Genomic DNA, 21,594 nt, shown 5'->3' on the forward strand with positions numbered 1-21,594 from the left:
TGAAGTTGTTTCTGTGGTGAGTAATCTCAAATTGACCTTCTAGAACAAACAGGAATGTTGAACTACTTGGGATGACGGCCCTCAACTATATACAGCACGAATAACAACAACATGGCAGCAAGTTGTAATGGCAGAAAATATGACCAAATCTACCAAGAATTACCTGAGGCAAACTGAAGGCTTGGACACCTATCTGCTCTATTGTATTTCAGGTGTCAACCTCAGTTCTCACTTAAAAATTTACCAGAGGCACAAAGAACAGAACATTGCTTAGAGAGTGCAAGTGGATTTAAGACAGAAACTGCAAAAAGAGAATCTTTGTGGAAGGATAAAATAGAATGAAAAAAAGTATAAAATATTGGAGAAGAACAGAAAAAAATGATGGAAGGTTAGAGGGGGAAATAATTTTATATTCCTTGCAACTATTCGCAATTGTGAGAGGCTGAAAAGCATCTACCAAGAATATAACTCAAGAACAGTTTTGCAGACCACTTCATTTTCTGTTCCAGATAAGTTACAGAGAATCCTTGGATATATTTGCTATACTGGGTATCTCCCATGAGAGGTATTTTTAAATAGGTAATGATATCACAAATTTTAACATGAATTTTTCCTCCTCTCTTAACACCACTAAGTTTCAGTAAAGCCTTCTTCTAACAAACTCAGGATAACTATCATCACCCATTTAGTCTCTATGTCTTAGTTAAGATGCTACGTAGTAGTAACTTCATCAAGAATTTGTGTAAAGAGTACAAACACTATGTCCAATCTCACATAAGAGGATTTGGTTCAAAAAGAACTGAATTCAGTCATGACTCCAATCCTACTCCAAGAAGGCAACTTAAAAAACACCCAAGAAACATACTCAATTCTCCTACAATAATCTCCAGAGGTATCTTAAGAATAAAAAAGTGTGTTTACTGTACAGAGTGCATCAACAGGTGTGTCAGTTCACGATACCTCCATGTTTGGTTGCCACACTGGTATTTCCTGAGGTCGATGGTTCCAGGAATCTGTTTGATCCAAGAGAGAAGCCTGCCCTGGATAGATGCTGCCTGCCATGGCTGGTATCCCATGAGAACCAGGGTAGCCCGATACCTTTAGGGAAAATGCAAAAGGTATTATGTAAGCAAACTTACGTTTCCCTGTATGTAATAGATTTTATTTTTTCAAGGGAGCAAATATGAAAGTGCAGAATTGACTCAATTCAAGTAGTCACTGCAAGGGAAGAGGAGAAGCAACAGCAGAAGAAGGGAGCCAAGCCACAATATGATAAAAACTCAAAGACTTACACTACCTGAGGAAGCCTACCCAAACAACAGCATTAGAAAGTATGTTTCAACCTCTGTAGTCAAAAAGATCAAAGTCCTCTGATGAACAAAACCAACCGTATCGATACATTTATAAGACCTACACATGCAGAACTCATGTTCAAGTTAACAGGAGCCATGCACACACCGCCCTGTGGAGCCATACAAATAGGTACCCCCCAGTGCATATTACAAGCTTAAGCCTTGAGTGACTGCATGTAATTACTGTGCCTAACTGCACAGCCTGAGAACTTCCCCACAGAAAAAACAAAGTAGTTTTAATGAGCCCGAGGTATTCCAATTCAAACAAGGAAAACCTCCCCCGCTCCACGGGAAAAAGAACCTCGACTGAGTCTGTTGTATATGGATGTTGATTTGAACATACCCAAGAATACTTAAAGGAGGCTATCAGCTAACAGAAAATAAAAACATTTCAGAGAAACATCAGGGAGCAGAGTATCAATAAACCCAAGGAAAGTGTGGCAGCTAATCCCTGCAATTTACAACACAAGTAATTTCATAGCTTAGAAAAAATGCTAACATGAACATTATATTCCTTCAGTAAATATGAAAATGTCTAATGTATTTCACTTCAGTTTTCAAGAATTTGAGCACTGCATCAGATTCAAAAATACCTGTCATCTGGAGTAACCCTACCAGGCTCAGTTCAGGGTTTGTTCTGATGTAAAACAAACAAAAAAAAAAACGTTTAAGGCAACTCAATGAAACTAAACTGTGTAAGATGTGAATCAGTGTCACCAGCTGCAACTGAGTTATAAACTCCACGTTTGAAAGAAAACACGCAGTGTTAAATTTAATACCTGGTAGTGATTTGGCTGTACCATATGCTGTGGACTCGGATAAAACCCTTCACTGGATCTTGGACTGGGGTAACCAGGCCTGCTGGGCTGTAAGTATAAAGGAAAAAAGTCTTTAGAAACAGAAAACTAAACACACAAAATTCCTCTTTGCTGAAACAAACATTTACAGGAGACACATCACAAAAACAAGCTCAAAAAAAAAAATCCCTGAAATAAACATTCTAAGTTATTTACACTTCAAACAAACAAACAAACATACATATAAAAATTAAGTTTTCCTCCTTTTTTTTTTTGTCTGGAAAAAAAAGAAGCTGAATTGTTTGCTAGATATCTGTTCCAACCTAGATGATTCTGTGATTCCGTAATAAATAACACGCTCTGTATGTTTTTGGGGCATATTTAATTGTTTGCACCACAGGGCCTTCTCTGTACTGGTTAAGTCCAGACAGAATATCACAGAAAAGAATGATTCTTAAATCATGTTTCCAGGTGCAAATAGCGTAGGTTCCAAGTTTATAATCTGCATTACGTAAAGTTTTGCCATTAATTTGTTGTTTTGTGACTGTTCCCAGCAGCAAATTCTTTTGCTTCAGTCAGAGTACAAATTAAGTTTTGTTTAGCATGAATATTTACACACATTATTGTGAAGACTAAACTTGGTTCTGATTATTAACCCCCATGCAATTCATTGCCTCAAAGTGGAAGGTGCTTTTGATCATATTCTGAACCCCATGTCCTTCATTATACATGCTTTGGGTTGCAACCCATTCCCAGCCAAGAAAAAACAGAAACAGTTTCTATTAGAAAGGAGCTAAAGAAGAGCTATCACATTATTTATCTGAGTATCTTCCTTTACCCCTTCAGGAAAAACACAATACTTTGCACGTAAACAAAGAGGAGGTATAATCACAGAAATACATGAGAAAAGTCACCAGAAATTTGGAAAGCCCAGTTCAAAAAGCTGTCTGAAAAGCCTGTTTTCCTACACACACTGAACAGATCTCCCTTTTGCCAGAACAGGCACAGAAACTTCACACTAGTGGAAGAAAAAATGCTGGAAAAAGTTTCTCAGAAGTGTACTTTTATCTTCCAAGAAGCAGCGTTCTGTTATTTGTACTTGATATTAACCTCTGAAGGTACATTTGCCTTTTTTCCTGAGGAACAGTGCTGCTGGGTATTTCAGAAGGGAAAAAAAATCAACCAAAGAGAAAAACAAAACCCAAACCAAACCTCATCGTTTTGCAAATGGGCTCCTGGTGTCCCTCTGGCAGTTAAAAGCTACTTTCACAGTTCTTTGGGACTACAGAATTTTATCATCACTGCATGAAAAATGTTGTTATCACTCAGTACTTGTTATTTTTGGTTTCTAACTAATCACTGCAATCCAAGTAATTTCATAGTACAGATTGTGATAGCTGTGAATTATCTGAGAATGTGTAGGAATTTAAGGCTGTGAAGTAAAAGGGAGTTTAAGCCCTGTAAAGAACTGAAACTTTTATAATGAATTGTTATAAGAAAAATAGTCAATTGTTGCCATTAAAAATTTACATAGTAACTTGAGATGCTTGAAATTCCTTATCTGTAAAATTCAACTTGTTCAAATGTCATTAGCATGCATATCCATATTTTACAAAATCACACTGTACAAAAAACCTAACCATTTGACTGTATTGTATATACAGTGAGAGTACCTCAAAGAGTTAAAATACTGAGACCCCCTTCTCCCCCCTCCAAAAAAAGGTATGCAGTGGTAGGAGCATTAATTTCAATCCTAACACATCTTATTTCAGCTGTTTTCATTTATGTGTCACACCCAGAGCTCTGATGACGATCACTTCTACTATGGTGTAGCTCATTCATTACATTAATTAAAGGTATTTTTAAGCCCTAAAGACTACATTCTTAAACAATTTTATAATAATAAAGTGGCATATTGTTCCAATTCACGCGGTTTATCTGCTTCTGTTATTCGGCATATTGTCTGTTTACATATACACCGAATCCTGTCAATCTCAGGTGCCTAAACAAGTTGATGGATTCTTTGCCTTTCTCAACTCTGAAATGAATGCAGCAGCTTCAGTGTCTGTATTTCTTGGTTGCCATAAAGCTACCAAAATGGAGAACCAAGCTAGGAAATCTATCAGGCAAGAAGCTAGATATGGGGAAACCAAACAAAAATAAGTTGCCTTCCTATGGCCGTTGGGGCAGCAGAAGGGGCCCTGCTACTACTACTAAAATCCCTATCAGCACTAGAGCTCAAGTAGAAGACTACAGGAATTTATCACAGATTGATTAGGATGCAGATATTATTCCACATCACAGCAATGACTGCACAAAATTAAATCCTCCCAAGTATGGACTTGATCCTTCAAAGTGCAAAAGAAATCTTTGGAAAAGCACGCAAGTTATGGAAAGAAGAACGCGCTCAGCAACTGGAGAGGTTTGACTACCCCAACTGGAGAGTTTATCAGGGACATCCAAACAGGGCAGACATGCAATGAAACAAAATTAAGTGTAAACTAAAACACATAATGTCCTTGGGAAGTAAAACCGTTATCTGTTTGGAATAAGAAAAATACAATTAATTAATTTCTATTCTGTCATTGATTTTTATAAATAAGCTTTACAAACATCTGAGATCTCACCAGCTAACGTTTCATAGTAGTGCTAGAAGAAAGAAAGAAAAAGCCAGGAAACATTTTTGTGGCAACTATGGGAGTCTGTTGCAAGTTAAACAAACAAGAAACAGAAAATTGTCAGTGCAAAATTATAGCACAGATCAGTTCTAATAACAGCCTAAGCAGAGCTGGGTCATTTCAGGCAAGCATTAGCAGATGATGACAAAATTGGGCAGAACGCCGTTCTTAACCAACCCATCAAACGAGGCTTTGAAGAATAATAATCCTTTAAATTCAATTTATTTAATATTATTACTTTTAGAAACACTCATGCTTTGTGTTCTGATATCTTAGCTACCTTGGGAGGAGCCTCATCCGATCCTCCTGAGTCCCAGGACACCGTGACTTGTCGCCTGGATTCCATTCTCATTCGTTCTTCTTGCTGCAGCTTCTCTTCCTCCAGTATTGTACTAAGAAAAACACAACGTATGTAAGTAAAACTCCAGCTCCATGTCTAACAAACCTCGGAGCTCCCACATCTCTCAAGCTAATGAATAGTACACGAAAGAGTGAGTGAGAACTTTTAAGACAAAGTTCTTTTATGTATATTGGTTCTGGAAACCAGTATCCTGAAGAAATACATCTGTAGGGTTGTCAGTGTGCTTTCAACAACCGAAGCAGCACCGGGCTTTCAGAAAGCTGTGGTTGATCTTCTACAAAAAGTTTTTTGCATGTTAACATTTCTTTTGATGTGTAATTACACAGAGAAATCCTCAAAGACAATAAACCAAGCACTTACTTGCATGAAAACTTATTTTTCACATGAAAATACCGAATTGCTGCAAAGGATCAAAACAAACCGAAAATACGTTCTTTATGGAAGCTCAAATGAGCTTCAAATCACTGGGATTTTTCCCTCTGTTAAACAAAGCAGTCAAAAAAAACCCATCTCAAATACCATGCCTTCCTCTTACATTTCAGCCTAACCAGGAACACATTCAGCAAAGCAATTCAGCAAGACAGAAATATCTGACAGCATTTACTCAGCTTTTAAACGCTCAGGTCAGAAGGGTACATTTTCAAACAAAGCACAAGACAGTAGTAAAACTAGTTTGCTACTTACCACTGTTCTGACTATTAAAAAGACCGTTTGAAGTTCAACGTGATACTGCTGCCCCCACAGCAGCCTCCTCCCAGTTCTGCTATGTGGATTATTAATGTTGGATATTTGCCATTTAAGAACTGCTCAGAATGAAGCTTTGGACGAGGGAGCTGCAAGCTACATGGATAGTCTAGAGATCTGAGCAGGGCAGATTATTTACACGTTGATCTCCCCAGAGTAAAGATAATCCCGTAAAGGAGCTATCCCAGCTCCTTTAGCACTCCAGTTTCTAGAAACAAAGCTCGGTTCTGAGTTTATGATCTCCTGCTCAGACGACTAAATAACCACCCAGAATTACTCATGCAAGGGATGAGATCAACTACAGCAATCTATTCTAATCTTGGAACTTCGCTGCTTGTTTCAAGAATAAATTCCTGCTTGGTCGGAGACTAGAACTTCGCCTTTCCTCCCTGAGCCAAAAAAATTCATGCCACTTCTTAAAAGCAGGGAAGTCAGCTCATCTCACTGCAGCCTACCCGAGTTTCTGAGTATTGCAGCAATTTCAATCCATCACTGCCGAAGGAACACAAGAATGTGGAACAAAAACAAAATCAGACAAAGTTATTTGCAGCAGTCGTTCTGATAGAGCTATTGCAGACAAACAGCTACAGCCCGACAGAGGCGACTAAAAAGAAAATCCTTCTACTTTACCACCTCTCTCTTCCTACAGAGTAAGGAAAAAGAGTATTTCTTACGTGAACTCATGAAGAATTAGCAAAAATGCACCACTTTAAGGCTAGGTCAGACTTCAGATATTCAGCATGCATTTTTATGTATCGTGAGAAATCAGTTGGGACGCATCTGGAGCCACGAACCACGATTACAATCTTTGAAGAAATACCTCAAAACTTAACCAAAAAATACCAACAAAACAAAAAGCCACCTACCCATACGAATAAAATGTGCATTTTTTTTTTTTAACCGAAGCTGTTGATATGGCAGTTGCTCTAATGCGAGCACAAGGAATGGAACAAAAGTCAGCTAAAAGCAGCTGACTAAATTTAGAGATGGCTTATTGACAATTTGGGGCCACGGGTATAATTTGTCACAGCCTAGTCCTGTTTTTCCATAAAAAGGAACGAAACACTGCTACCTATCTGCCTTGCTGTCAAAGCCATTTTATCTGTGGAGTCCCAGTATTTAATACCATACCATTAACCTCAATCGTATCACTCAAAATGACAAATTTTGACTGAAATGATTTGTTTTTCATAACACAGGCTCAGCTTTTTTTCTTAAGGCTCTAATTCATCCTGCTATTCCTTTGCCTGTGTCATCACGAAGACCTTTCCCTCCCAGCCCGGCGAGTAGCCTGGTCAACGGCTGATGAGCTGCAGCAGAATTTGTACCGGATGCCCTTGACTACTACCGACAAGAAGAGAATATAAACTAGAAGCGCCTCGGAGAAGCATCACTCGAAAAAAACACAAGGAATATAAATGACTCACAGAAATGTCTTTGTTTTCACAAAGGGAAGACCAATCCATAGATGGAGCACAAGTGTGCCAAGAGATATTTTTGACCTTTTCTCGGTGCAGCTGCTTGAGGACTCTCAACGGTTTATTAGAAATTGCAGAGGTCAGGGGAGTCACATCTAGGCATATTTTCCCAAACGGTACATATTTTTAGCAGCAGAGAAGCATTTCTAGTCATACGACTTCCCTAGCAAACCTCGAGGTAGAACAAACAAACCTAAGTCGTCTTCTTGGCTATGTCTGATGAAAACCTCTACTATTAAAGTTTGCTTAGTTGATAAACTTATTTCACTTTCAAAGAACCTTTTCACTCAAATTTGCCCGTGGCATCGAAAAGGAAACATTTACTGGGAGGTTCAAAGCAGGAATATCTGAAATACTGAAATGCAGCCTTACGTTTTGAAAGACAAAGCAATGCTGGTGTTTGCTCATATGTGGTGTGGGAACCTAGAGGAAGTGCTGACCCTTCAGCAAGCAGCTTCTTTTCTCTTGTCTGGCCAACAAAAATACAAGGTTGCATGGAGATGAACACATTTTCCCCATACAGCCCTAATTTAAGAGCACTTTTGCTGGACTTTATTCCTAATGGTCACTGTCAATGATCAAAAGGCCAACAAAGTGTTTTGCAACCTCCATCATATATATCAAGTATGTGCTACAATTTTTTTTTGCCAGATGCCACAAAATGACGTGACTTAAACTGCCTTCATTCTTATCAGTTTTGGTCCTTTTGTTTATAAGCAACATTTCAAGAGCTGCAGCAAACAGTCACAAGAAGGCTCAAGTCCCATTTTCATCAGTTAACTATCTCATTGCTGTCGTAAAAACAAACTTTAGGAGGATGAATCAGTCATTATTTTACTTTTTATATTCTTTTTAGAGTTGAATCTGTATTTAACGCATGACCTGCAGTCCAGGGATCATCTGGGATCATCTACTCTGGTAAAACCTGTGCTTCTTCATCAGCAACCAACAGAGGGCCTAATCGACAATCTTGTCACAGCAATGATAAAACTGCTCCTGATTTTAATATTTTTATTAGAGAAGAATGGCTAGCAATAGGTACTTGGTACAAAATTCATTCAATGATGCACTGAAAATGTCATTGCATGACATTAATTTAAAAAGCTCAAAATCAAAATCTAGCTTAACACTCAATACTAAAAGGAGTTTTACCAGAATTACAGCCAAAGGGATGTGCAGGGCACCCCAGCTCAGAAGCACAAGCCTGGGAGAAGACCTGTAAGAAAGCCTGTACTAGTGCTGCCTTACCAATACAAACCTGTAGCATATTGAACAGAGCAAAGGATAGTTTAAATTTAATAATACACGTGTGAGGTAGTATGTATAATTGGTTACGGTGCTGTAGGTAGGCAGAACTCATTCTGAATAGCAACACTATAAGGGTAATAATGCATGATTTGGGTCTGTTAAATGCTTAAATGGACCTAGGAAGTCAGGAGGAATTAAAGCTGGAAATCCACCATCTATCCATTTGTTTCTGTGTTGGATGCGATGACTAACTCATCCTTTACCCGCTCTGGACAGACCAAATACCACAAAATTCCCGGCCTTACTTCCCCCCTAATAACACTATACAAATTCTACAGAAATCAGCATCTTTGCGTGGCACAAGCAGCTGCAAGTAAAGTTTGTGCAAAGCAGATGTCACTACAAAACGGGTAAGGCATCAAATAAACCGAGAACAGATGAAATATTCGTGCTCCCATCAGTACTACTTCAGATGCAGTAAAGCAGTTTTTTCCCAAAGCCACGGTCTTTGTCGTTAAAAAGGGAGGAATGCTGCAGTGTTGTATCGTTGGCTTTAGGCAAACAAAGTCTGCTCTCAGCTTGAAAAAACTACCCTGGCTCCTATCCAGAACGAGCAGCAGCCACACCACACAGAAAAGGCCACCAGGGAAATGGCTTGTTTTTGCAAGTTCATGGGAATTGGAGTTTTGAAACGCAATCCTTCCTCGTTGCCTGAGACTGCCTCGCCATGCGGGAATTGGCAACCTTTCTGACAAGAGGCTGACTCTGCGAGCAGCGAGAAGAAGCCCTGAGGACAACTGTGCTGCCTGACTTCCACCAGGGAAAGGTCACCATTTTGGAGTGGCAGAAAATTCTTCACTTTGGTGAGAACAGAAACTGGATGCTAGGGTTGCAGTGGCCCCAGGAGAGAGCTTGTTCTCTGAACGCTGCTTCCAATCTCCTAGCATGACAAGAGGAGGAAAAAAAATTTAAAAATCCCCCCTTGGTGCATTTTTCATCCAGAATCAGAGAACCATTGAGATTGGAAGGGACTCCCAGAGGTCTCCAGTCCAATCTCCCAGTAAAGTTGATGCACAGTGAGGTCAGGTCGCTCAGAGCCTTTTCCAGGCAAGGTCTGAAAGTCTCTGAGCGACCAGCTTCAGTGCTTATTCATGCACTCTGGGAAACATTTTTCCTGGTAAATGATCAGATCTTGCCTTGCTGCAGATTTTGGCTGTTGTTTCTCACCCTTGGCCTGTGCGTTTCTGACGAGAGCCAGGTTCTCGGGCATTGGTCCATCGTGTCTATTTGGTGATACCTTTTCCTCTCTTTCCTCTTCTGACTCATGCTGTTAGGGCCATTCTTGCCTTTGCTCTGTCTCTCTGAGTAGTCTACATTTTCTTCAGCCCCCAACAAACTCACTTTTCCTTCCCTTGCTGGTGAGGTACCCTCCCTTGGTGGGTTTACACATCACAGCCATCTTCCTACTCACATTTTTTAGGGCTTCATTCTCCTCTGTGCCAGCCAGTTATCACTACAATCTGACTACAAACTGAAAAGAATCCTATCCCTCCAGAGTAAGAAAAAAAAATAAAGAATTGGCACTTTCCACCTAGTATCCAAACCATACTACTGAGTCCTATCTTCTCCTCGTAATCCCTACCCAGGCCTACCATTCCTTCCTGTGTGATTAACTCTACACAGATAATATTATAAGGTCCTTGTGAGAAGGGTATGTCCTTCTCCAGATATGTATACTATAAGTCTACACAGAAGCTCCCAGAGTAACAGGCAGTGGAACATTTTACTGAAGAGGAAAAAAAAAACTTAAAGGCAGCTACAGGAAAAGTTATCCATACAGCAACTTTGAAACAGCATCAAAATTATATTCAAATCGCCTCTTATTTTAATGACCTGTGAATTCTCTTCTAACACAAACATCCAGTGACAGCACATATTATGTTACGAAAACAAAACATACCACAAAGCACAACTTTAAAAAAAGATGTCAGCTAAAACTGAAGAACTTGGTAATGAATCACAACAAATTCAACAATTTACAGCAGTACAGTACCTACACGTTGTTTGAAGCCTTCACATGTTGACTTAGGCAAAATAGATACCGAGCACTCAGAAAATCACAAAAGTGAACACAAATATTAAACTTCTCTATATGATATCTCAGGAATGTTTCAAAGTTTAAATATCACCCTTGTCCTGCGGCTGGAGAAATGGGTATATGGACTCTGGAAAAAAATACTGCAGAATATGCTGTGGTGTGAATTTAGACTGGTGTCAAGTGTGTAGTCACACTTACTGCAAGATAGACAAAAGGTAGGCCATCCCATTTTACAAAGGGCAGAGTAAGTCCTGGCTAATTACAATGCATTTATTGCAGGCTCCACAGTTGCACAAAAAGAGGTGCCACGGGGAACTTGTGTGCTAGATATATTATAAAACTGACTTCCAGCAGCACTTCAAAATTTTGCATGTTCTACTGAAAATGCTCAGATGTCTAGTTTCAAAGCATCTACTCTGAAACCTGGTGATTCATTTCTTTAGGAAAATACACATTTGTACCCCAAAACTGCATACTACATGTTTGACTAGGTAATCACTCTGAATTCTTTCTATCCCCCCCCGAGAACTATAGCATATATAGCTAAAATTATAAACAAATTACTAGTAAAAAATTGTTTTTTTTCTTGGAATAGAAAGATGATTCATATTTCTAGTTATTTGAATTCATTGCCTAGTTTAATTTTCTCCAACACATAAGGTCCAGAATTCCAAAAACAGTATCACCAACCTGGCCCCCTGGAGATAAAGCCTTGCATTTTTGACAGAAAGAAAACACTGTATTGGAAGGTATAGCAAAAGCAAATATTTCTGAACAAGGAAATGACCTTTCAGAAGTAAAACCCTACCTGAGTTGTGCTTTAAGTTCAGTAAACCTGGGTCGTCTGCTAGGGTCGTAAGCCCAGCACTTGGTCATAAGGCTGTAGAGGGTAGGAGGGCAGTTTGGAGGCATGGGGAGCCGCTCACCGTTCTCAATCCGCCCAATTACATCATTGTTCTTCACTCCCTGGAAGGGCTTTACCCCATGCATGAGGATCTCCCACATACACACACCTGGGGAACACACACAAAAAAAACATTTCCTCTGTGTGAGCAAACAGAAAAAAAAATGTTAAAAAAGAAAGCAAACCTTTCCCCCAGCCCCAGCACACAAAGCCTTGATTTTAAGAGGGAAGAAAGGAGGTTTAATAAGAACGGTGACTAAAATAAAGGACAAAAGCCTCCTTTCAGAGTTGTTATGCTCAGGAATACTACATGTTAGAAATTCCCAGAGTACTTGGCTTGAGTCGTACAGCCAAACAATGCGATTTCTGCTAAAACATATAGCCAGGGAATCAATTTTTACTTACCGGCTGACAGCAGCAAGGAGGGATGTGTAGTAAGATTACACACGCAGTACCAACCAGAACTATTTATGAGGAAGCATGACCCACAGCTGGCTCACAGCAGCCTGGCTTCACATTTAGCTACACTTTACCTATTGTAAACCAGAATGGTTGCTCATATTCAAATCTACTTTTCTTTCTTCTTCTTCTTTTTTTTTTTTTTTGAAGTAGAATGAGCTGTATTTGCTTTTCCCTTTGACTAGTTCCAACTGGCCTGTTTCGACTTGCATAGTGTATTTTCACTTTGAGGGTGTTTTAACGCTGGCACCGATCCCATTTTTTTTGTGTGCTGAAAGTATGTAATAAAACAGTTTCTGCCGAAACTATGTTAAAAAGCACAAAGGGGAAAAATGGTCTGTCAGTTTAAGATCAGCCAGAATGTTCCACAGGCTTAATTCTTCGGACTACACTAGACTTTTCTTCATACTATTATAGAACAGGTAAAAATCACATACCCTTTGCTTAAAAAAAATCACGCTTCAGTTTGCGAAGAGGGTGAACACTGCTCTTACTTAGTCTCATCGTCTTTGCTCCTTTACGCAGCCTTTCTTTGTTTTGTCTGTCCAGAGCAGCACTCTATAGACTCTAGCTCGAGCACAGGTGATCAGATTAATAGAAAAAACATGCATATTTAGGGAAAAAAGATCGGGGTTTCAGGATATTCCTGAAAGTTAAGCCTAGACTTGACTATGTAGGAAAAAAAAAATACAGAGAGAGAAAAGGTGCTAGAAGAAACTGGAATTTCCGAAAGAACAATAAAAACAGCCGAGTATCTGGAAATTACTCATCTTACAGCCATCAAAAACACTGAACTTCTCGGACAGGACAGTAAAAGCCGCACCATTTGGGTTCACTTACCAAACATCCACACATCACTAGCTGAGGTAAACCGTCGGAAGTTGATTGACTCTGGAGCCATCCATTTGATAGGTAATTTTCCTTTGGAAGCTACGGGGAAGGCAAGACAAGGCAGGCTGTTATTTCCACTGCTGCGCTCAAGCAGCTTTGTCTCCTCAGGGAAATAATTTACAGGCAAAACCCATCTCCAGTGAATAACTATCAAATTTGTACATGAGATTTCTGTGCCACCTGGCCAGTTCTGCTGGTCATCCTCTAGAGAGAGAGGGGAACAGCACTTTGCAAAAATATACAGACTGATTAAGCTCCTTTTTATTTTAAATCAATTCTTAATTCAAAATGCAACTATTGTGGTTAAGAACCCTCTGGTACGAAGTCTGAAGCTGTCACAAATTTTCAGCTAGGGAACAGGTGTTTGTAAATGACTGATCAAAATAAGGGTAGCTTGCTTGGCCTTACATTAAACAGAAAAAACAACAACTCCAAAACAAAGCATTTCCCCAAACCTCCCCCCCAAAAAAACAAAAGCACGACAAGAAATGACCACGTCAAAAACATTCCTCACCTCAGCAATTAAATCAACTGTAAGTCGCTCAGAGTGAAATGAGACAAGTGAAACAAGGAAGCATACTGAAGCGTGCGAGGACAGATAACGGATTTTTAAAATACATGACTGTAACTTCGAAATTTATTGAAGATTAAATTTGTAAAGACAGCTACATCATATGCACCAGATTTAAATGTTGCAGTTTGCCACCACATAGCAGGAGAACAGAGATGGCCTGTTTTTCCCTATCAGGCACTGAAGGACATCTCACAGCTGCTGGAGCCACTTAAGCTCAGTCTTCCATGCAAAATGGGGGGAAAAAAGTAATTTCAAGCATGTTTTGTATTGAATCTTGCCAGACCAGTGGCATTTGTGAGTACGCAGCATACAACGACAATGCAAACTCAAACATCTGTAGGTAGCCTTAAAATCACTGTAGGCTACATAGATTGTGCCATTAATATGATTATCTCAGGACTCGAATGTGGAGAACCTTCTTAAAATTGTGAAAAAACTACTGTATGCTTGTCCTAAAAAACAGAATGTAACCTACATTTCCCACTTTTTGCAACTTAAATCAGATCCTGTGATTTGTCTTCTTGAACCATATATGTAGGAATTTACTGCCATCTACTAAATTTTCGAGCAGTTGTCAAACTTAATGTCAACTTACCTTTATAGTAAGTACTGTCTTCCATGTATCGGGATAAACCAAAGTCACCTAATTTCACACAGTCAGTGGCAGACACCAGCACATTTCTAGCAGCAATATCCCTGCCAAATAGAGGAGACACTATTTCTAGTCATTTAAAAACTTAAGAGTGGTAAAATACCATTTGAAAAATATTATTAAAGCCCAGAAGTATCAAACTCCTTTGAGAAGACCAAATTATTCTTCTACAGTTTGGGTGGGTATATACAGAAAAAAAAAGTCTACATATTTGTCTACTGATTCTGAGAAGCTTAAAGAAATATTCTAGCACATTTGGTCCTTTTGAGTAATATCTGTCATCCTGAAGTGTAACCGTCAATGTCAACACATCAGAAGAAAAAATTTTGTTCTATGATTCTATTTAAAGATCACAGGGTAACAAGTTTTGGCAGTTTGAATTAATGGAAAGAAGAAAACCTGCCTCCTGATGCTGGAAAGGTAAGGAAATGGTTTAAGGTCTCAGTCCTGGCAATGGCTTCGTAATAAGGAGCTCAGTTTTAGCGGTACCACAGGGCTTCTGGCAAGGCTTGGACACCTCTCACAGTCTCCCAGGTGAGACAACAAGCCCTGCTTGTTGAGTCTGCATTTGTGCAGACTGACAGATTTAGATTTGAGCAGTGAAATAAAGCAATCTGAAATGGTGCTTTCTCCCATTTCAGTACAATACGATTAAGTTATCTGTCAAAATTTTTACTGGTAGAGTTAAAAATAAACAGCTACTTGGCCAAAATTAAAATGTCTCTAACAATTGTAAGGGTCTATAATTTACAATGTTTTTATATACATACCTCATATGTACATGTATGTATCTATGTACAATATATACCATATATATGCAACTTGAACTTAAATGTTTAAGCACAAATAGAAAATGCAAGTCCAAAAAGTTTCATGGCAGTTTGAATTCTGTTTACTGTTAATTGCATACAACATAAGGCTAAAATCAGTCTTTTCTCCCTAGGGAGGAATTCAAAGGGAAGAAAATTAAAAACACATCCAGAAAGAAATTTAGGTCCACTTTCTGGTTAAGCAAGAACTTTTATTTTATAAATATTTTGTTTTCCCTGTTCTTTGCTTAAGAAGCCAGCTGCCCATTGTTCTACTTTTCTGTATTGGGAAGATTACAGTTGACTAGCAGTTTGAAAAAATGTTGTAACCACAGAGCAACAACTCAGCTGAAATCTATTCTGATTAAAATCAGGCACCATTTCCAAGTCAATCTAGGGCTGAGCCAGCAGGTGTCACTCTTGAAAAGGGTGTTATTTTGCTGGCAGCGCCTAAAAAAATGCCATACTGATATGGAGACAGACATAAAAACACGTAAACGGATTTTAGGAGTGTCAAAGTATTGCTGCTACACATTCATCATAAGCCAAGGAAAAGAAACGTGAAAGTGAAGCTTAAAGGATCAAACTATGTATATTAAATCTCTTCACTCAGGCAAGTGTATCTAGTACCAGAATTATTGCCAACAAGCAATCTGGTAATCTAGGACATGCTTCATTTTCTAAAATTTCAAGTAGTAACATATAAAAACATGCACACGTGTGTATATATAGGCTTACCTATGTACAAATCTTTTGCTCTCTAAGTAAGCAAGTGCTGTGCTAAGCTGGTAAGCGTAGAGTATGAGGGAGGCCAGATCCAAGCTGTATTTTCTTACTTGCAAAAACGATCTCAACTTTTTGCACAAAGAAAAAAAAGGAAAGAAGTCAGGACAAAAAAAAAAGATAACAGATTTAAACAAGACATATCTCAAATTGTGAAGTTTACACAAGTGTCAACAGGCCTGCTTTCCCTTTAGACAGGATGAGAACAGAAAACCACTCATGAAAAAGCCCAACTGGGTTAAATCCAAGTAGTATTTTTTTCTGTGTGGAAACTGTTAGCCCAATCAAGAAAACATTTCTGCATTGCATTCAGGCTCCTTCTGAAGGCTGAGTGCACATGCTGCTGCTGAGACAAGTGCTCCTGGTCTTTTTATGAGTTCTTCCCCTGAGAACTGTGCAAGTTTTTGTCCTAAATGATTTCGGGACCTAACAGTATCCAGCAACTCTGAATACTGATTAGATGAATATTGTTTGAGGAGCATGAATTTTACTCTGCATTTATAACTGCTATGGTATATGCATTTAGCTCAGAGTAGCCACTATCAATGCAGAAATTTTATAAACTATACTCCCAGTAAAAGGCAGTTAGGATCTAATAGAAAGTGGCACTAGATTTACCTTAAAAATTAAAACAAGGCTTTAAAAAGTAATTTGGGCTCTGGAAAAGGAATCTATAAACTTTTGACAGAAAATGATTCCACTATAGTTTTTCTGCCTTTTTTTGTTTGTTTGGACAATGTACTGCACATTGATAATTAAAATGTCTTACAGAATGAAATATTACTTCAGCTCACATTTTCAGATATACAGGGCTCAAAGGAAACAAATCAGTTTCAAAAATCTGAGCTCTAGTTTTGTTTAAACCATTCATCCGAATGACGTGATAATGAGGAAAGTCATTGTATGTAAGGTCTCTGCTGCAGACACCGTACAGAAAGAGAAACATGAATAAATAGAAAATAAAAATAGAAATAAATTCAGTATTCCAAGGAAAATCGCAATATTACTCGGGAAGCTTCCAAAAGGTAGAAAAATCCTGGTTTCTAACTACTGTCAGTAAAATGTCACAAGCCATCTTTGTTTAAGAATAACAAACCTGCTCACTTTCATATGCAATGTTCACTTTTCAAGAAACATCTATTCAAGGCTGGGAAAGAAATTCAGATGGTTTTATGTAACCCACTTCCACCCTCCTCCCAAACCCTCTCTGCTATAGTTTCCTTCAATTGCTGCTCACACAACACAAGCCACTACTGCCACCTTTTAGGAACAGAAGATGTACCACATAATTTCTCTTCCAGAAGGCATGCTCACAAATGCTGTTTATACCTCATTACCATCATCTGACTTGACACAGGTCATGCTCTCTCACTCTGAAAGAGCAACTGAAGTTCTCTGAAAGCTATGACTAAATCCCTTTGGTACGAGCTGATGCAGTTCCCTTAGTGGAGGAGTGAGGTCAAATCCTGCCACTCCTCTGTCTGAGTCCATAATTCTACCACAAGTATGATATCATGTCTGAGGAGTTTGCCTTTGGGTTAGTAGTGATAAGTGATTTTTTCAGTCTTTTGCAAAGCTAAAAGGGGTAACCAAAGATACAGGTGAAATTTTCATACCTCTCCAAGGGTACAGAGCTCCATGATTATCCAGACTGGGTTTTCTGTAATAACTCCAATGAGCTTCACAATGTGCGGATGATCAAATTGACGCATTGTTACTAAAAGGAGAAAATAGAAGTTAATGTGCCCCATAAAACTTATATTTTTTAAAGATAATAAATAAGTTCTGCCCTGGCTGAGCATGATGTTAAGTGAACACACTGACCTCCCAGTCCAGTGTACAACCTATTAACCTATTGGAACAGGAGGAAGGAAAAACCAGTATGTATAACTCAATGTCTGAAAAAAATGTGTCAGTTTATGGCATAGACACACAACCTCGTTTGATGATTAAGTTCACATCTGATTTTATTTTCTATGGGCTTAATTAACTTTTCAGTCTCAGCAGCGCAGTCAGTATATTTTATGCAGTAAGATGTACGAATGCTTATTAATGTTCTGGGGAGGTCTATTTGGTAGGTTAAACAAAACATCAGTCCTCTGATTACGTTTTTATCTTCCAACACAAGCACAACAAGCATCCTTAATTTAATCTTAAAGTAGTCTCTCTTTTACATTTACAGTGTATGCTGTCAACAGAAATACACAGCAATTACCAAACTGGCAAGTCTGCTTCAGTTCACATAGAATTTGAAAAGAATATAGAAAAATGTATTTTGGCTTTTAATTAATTATAAGCTAAAACAGCAGGTGGTTTTGGATTCATGTTCTGATGAGCTCTGAATTCTACTTCTGATATACAGCAGCAGTATAGCCAATACCTCTTGCAACACTAAAAATCCCAAGAAAAACCCTTGGACAATGCTATTTAATCCCACAATATTTCACTAATATATTTTACTGTAAAGAGGGAAACTAAGAACATATTCTTTAAAATATTAATGTGCTATGAATAAATCAGGAAAAGAATCAATGAAACAAACAACCCTATCGAGGACCTAGCTTACCACATTAATGAACAGGAATAAAGAACGTGCTGTGACATGCCAACTGGGCAATAAAAACTGGTAAAACACCACAATGAATTGAGACCAGGTTCCTAAATCATTGAACTCCCCTCCTCACTTTTGAAGTAAAAGGAATTTCAGAGAGGGAAGTTTATCTGAATCCTACTTCAGTATTAAAATCTTGGTAAATAAAGTGTATATTCCAAAACACCACCAATTATTTACCTTTAGGGCTCTCTTATACTAATCTAACTCAATGAAATTTGCAGTATGTTTTACAACATGAAAATATTGCTTCTTTGATGTAGAAATGAAGTGGGAAGACAAGGTGATGGAGGGGAAATCAACATACATATTTCTATACTTCTTATGGTCTTAAGTTTTAAGCATAATATATTCCATTGTTGGAAAATGTATCTGAGAGACTAATTCAATCAGTGTTAACTGACAAACTCAAAAATTCATTTTGCCATCAAGATTCTAGAGCCAAGAGGAAGATTCCCTTTCCAGAAGGAATGAACCACTTGCAGAAAGGAGCAATTTACCAAAACCAGTGGAAGATCAAGAAAGATCTCCAAACCCCAGGCAGTTCGTCTTCCTTCTTGCAAGAATCAACACAGCATCTTTTCAGCACTGGAAAATCCACTATGAACAACTAAAACCCCCAAACTACTAGGACTGTCTTTATGTCATACTTAGAAGTTCTGAATCTGCAGGGTTTACATATGTATGTGTTATTAAAGGAAAAAAAAATGCATGAAGCTCTTTAGTGAAATAGTGAAACTCTGGCTAGATGTTGGATTTGGGCTTTTTCTGAGTGCTCTTACAAAGTGGCAGTGTCTTCTCAGAGTTTGCAATCTGAACACAAACAAGAGAAAGGGAATGGATGGAATTAGAATAAAAAAGGAAGAAAAATGATTAAAACAAAATTGAAAAGCACTATTTACCTGTCTACTCTGCTGGTATTTCCTGATCTGTTGAGCTCAAGGTCTAATAAGCAGCATTCAATGAGCAATTATTTTCTATGTTGTTAAGAGACAGCAGCCTACCTTTGACTGCTATGTTATTACTATAAACAGTGCTATTTACTTTTCCAACAGCCAGATAGGTAGTTGAAAGAATTATAGTAATATAAGAAAAATCTGACATTCAAAAATAATAAGCCATTAGCTATGAACATGTTTTCTGAACAATCAGAAAAAATTCTTAAACAAAAGACTACTGAGTAAGAGAATATAGTAACATCCGGCCATAACCAATTAATTTATTGTTATAACACAATACCTTTACAAGATTTATATACATAATAGTGGAGGATAATAGGCAAAAATTAAGGTCTATGTCTCATACCATAATTTTCTTACAAAACCAAACATTATGGAAATCGGCACCTACAATATTCTTTCAAAAGTTTTCTGTTGGTATTCTCTACAACAAGCCTTCCTCGTGTATGAAAGATATGTTTTGGGAATGCAATATTTGTGGGCAATTATTTAGAAGAATTGTTTATTCTACTAGAATTTTTAATTCTGAAATTTCAAAACAGGTAAGTATTATACATAACATTTTAGCAACTTTTTTTAACAAGAACAACAACCTGACCTTCTAAAGATAGTGTACCACACTGAAACAAATGCTACCTGATTTTATTTTAAAAATTCATTGAGGAGAAGGAAATAGAAGATCAGATCTCTGACATTCCAAAGCTGTTTCTGAAGTCTTCCAGGAGTCAGATATCACTGTTCAACTTGGAAAATCAAATAATCCACATATAATCATATACACAGGCAACGCCAGGATATAAAGCAGTTTTCCTGGCACATACTGCAGGACAGGACAAAGCTTATGTTATACATTAAGAAAACATTTAAATTAGTATCAGAAGTTTCTGGCACAAATGGTTGCTAAGTCTTTCCAAGGACCATTTACAGAAGCTAACCCGAAAGAAATAATTTAATACTCACAGGCTTCTTGTAAGAATTTTTCTCTAACGCTGTCTGAGGTGCAGTTTTTGCAAGTTTTGATTGCAACAGCCATAGCCGGGTTTTCCTGAAACACATTAATTAGAAATAACTGAAATTCAGCCCACCAAAAAGGCTAACTCCTGTAAAATTCTAGTACTTTAGTTAAGAAATTAATTTTGCAAATATATATGATAAAATATTACTGTAAGCAAGACACTTAGTGTACATTTATATCTAACGAGTCTTGGAAAAATTAATCTGATTTAAAGTATATTAATTCAAACAAAAATTGTGATAAAAGATGACTGACTTAAGTAAGTAGTACTACAAGTGTTCCAGGGCTACTGAGGACAGTAAACTATGAGCATATTTAGCAAAAGCAAAGGAAAACAAGTAGATACATGCCTGAAAAACACACTTGGCTTCTGCAAGCAAGTAACTTGGAAAGCCAAATAAATGACCGTTTGTGGCTGTGCAGTGCAAAGACTGGCTATAATTCTGACTGACTCAAATCCTTCCTATTAAGCAGATTGCTAACAGGATGCATACTAATTGAACTTTTCAACTGAGCTCAAACTCCAAAGGGAAGTGAAATATTTTATAAATTAGCTTTACAATCAGTTACATCGAGTGCTTAAAACTGATTTAACACAACACATGTATTCAAAATCAGAAACAGATTTTAGCATCTGATTGCTTATCCTCTGAATACAGAAAAATGAGAAGCTCTAAGAAAGCCCAAAGAAGGCCTCCTGGCTCAGGCGGCATCTTTCATGTTCTCTTCCTTTGGTGTCCTCTACAAACACTCCTTTTCTAAGTCCCAGACAGCATGGAGAAGCTTTAAGCGCCTTCTATTTTGTAAAGAAGCTTTAGGCATTTGAGCTTCAGTAGAATTCAAAACACTGTGATTTACTTAGAAAATGGTATTTTAAAAGTTTAAATCTCAATTTATCAAGTGAGTAACCTGCATTACAAGCTGGAAAGCTCGTGTATTCCTAGCTCTCGCAAGAATAGCTCTGCATGGGCCCAGCAGAAGCTGCTCCACCACGGGTACCTCAATCTCTTCCAGCACAGCAACATGGCACGTCCCCACTGCTACACGCCGTACTAAGACATCACTCCGATGAATTCTTCAGGGATTGAAAGCAGCTGAAGTGTTTTACAGTTAATCCTGATCCAGGCCTGACCAGGGCCTTGTATGAAATTGGGAACAGTGTGGTGGAGTCACCGTCCCTG

The 21,594-nt window shown here is 38.2% G+C and overlaps 1 protein-coding gene across 14 annotated transcripts in view; it reads right to left on the reverse strand.

Moving 5' to 3' along the window:
- PTK2 (protein tyrosine kinase 2) overlaps nucleotides 1-21,594 on the reverse strand; it is a 203,894-nt gene that overhangs the window by 20,023 nt on the left and 162,277 nt on the right. For 12 of the 14 annotated variants that reach the window (XM_040547367.1, XM_040547366.1, XM_040547365.1 and 9 more), the window contains 9 exons: nucleotides 20,359-20,443; nucleotides 17,445-17,545; nucleotides 15,784-15,899; nucleotides 14,180-14,280; nucleotides 12,960-13,049; nucleotides 11,565-11,769; nucleotides 5,108-5,219; nucleotides 2,132-2,218; nucleotides 961-1,098 (listed from right to left, as the gene is read on the reverse strand). In XM_040547367.1, the coding sequence (XP_040403301.1) occupies nucleotides 961-1,098; nucleotides 2,132-2,218; nucleotides 5,108-5,219; nucleotides 11,565-11,769; nucleotides 12,960-13,049; nucleotides 14,180-14,280; nucleotides 15,784-15,899; nucleotides 17,445-17,545; nucleotides 20,359-20,443 (1,035 nt within the window). Of the gene's footprint in view, nucleotides 1-960; nucleotides 1,099-2,131; nucleotides 2,219-5,107; nucleotides 5,220-5,872; nucleotides 6,511-11,564; nucleotides 11,770-12,065; nucleotides 12,216-12,959; nucleotides 13,050-14,179; nucleotides 14,281-15,783; nucleotides 15,900-17,444; nucleotides 17,546-20,358; nucleotides 20,444-21,594 lie in introns of those variants that run through there. The other 2 variants (XM_040547370.1, XM_040547371.1) reach the window with 2 other exon arrangements.

The sequence above is a fragment of the Cygnus olor genome, chromosome 2, assembly GCF_009769625.2.
Source record: "Cygnus olor isolate bCygOlo1 chromosome 2, bCygOlo1.pri.v2, whole genome shotgun sequence".
Lineage (NCBI taxonomy): Eukaryota > Metazoa > Chordata > Aves > Anseriformes > Anatidae > Cygnus > Cygnus olor.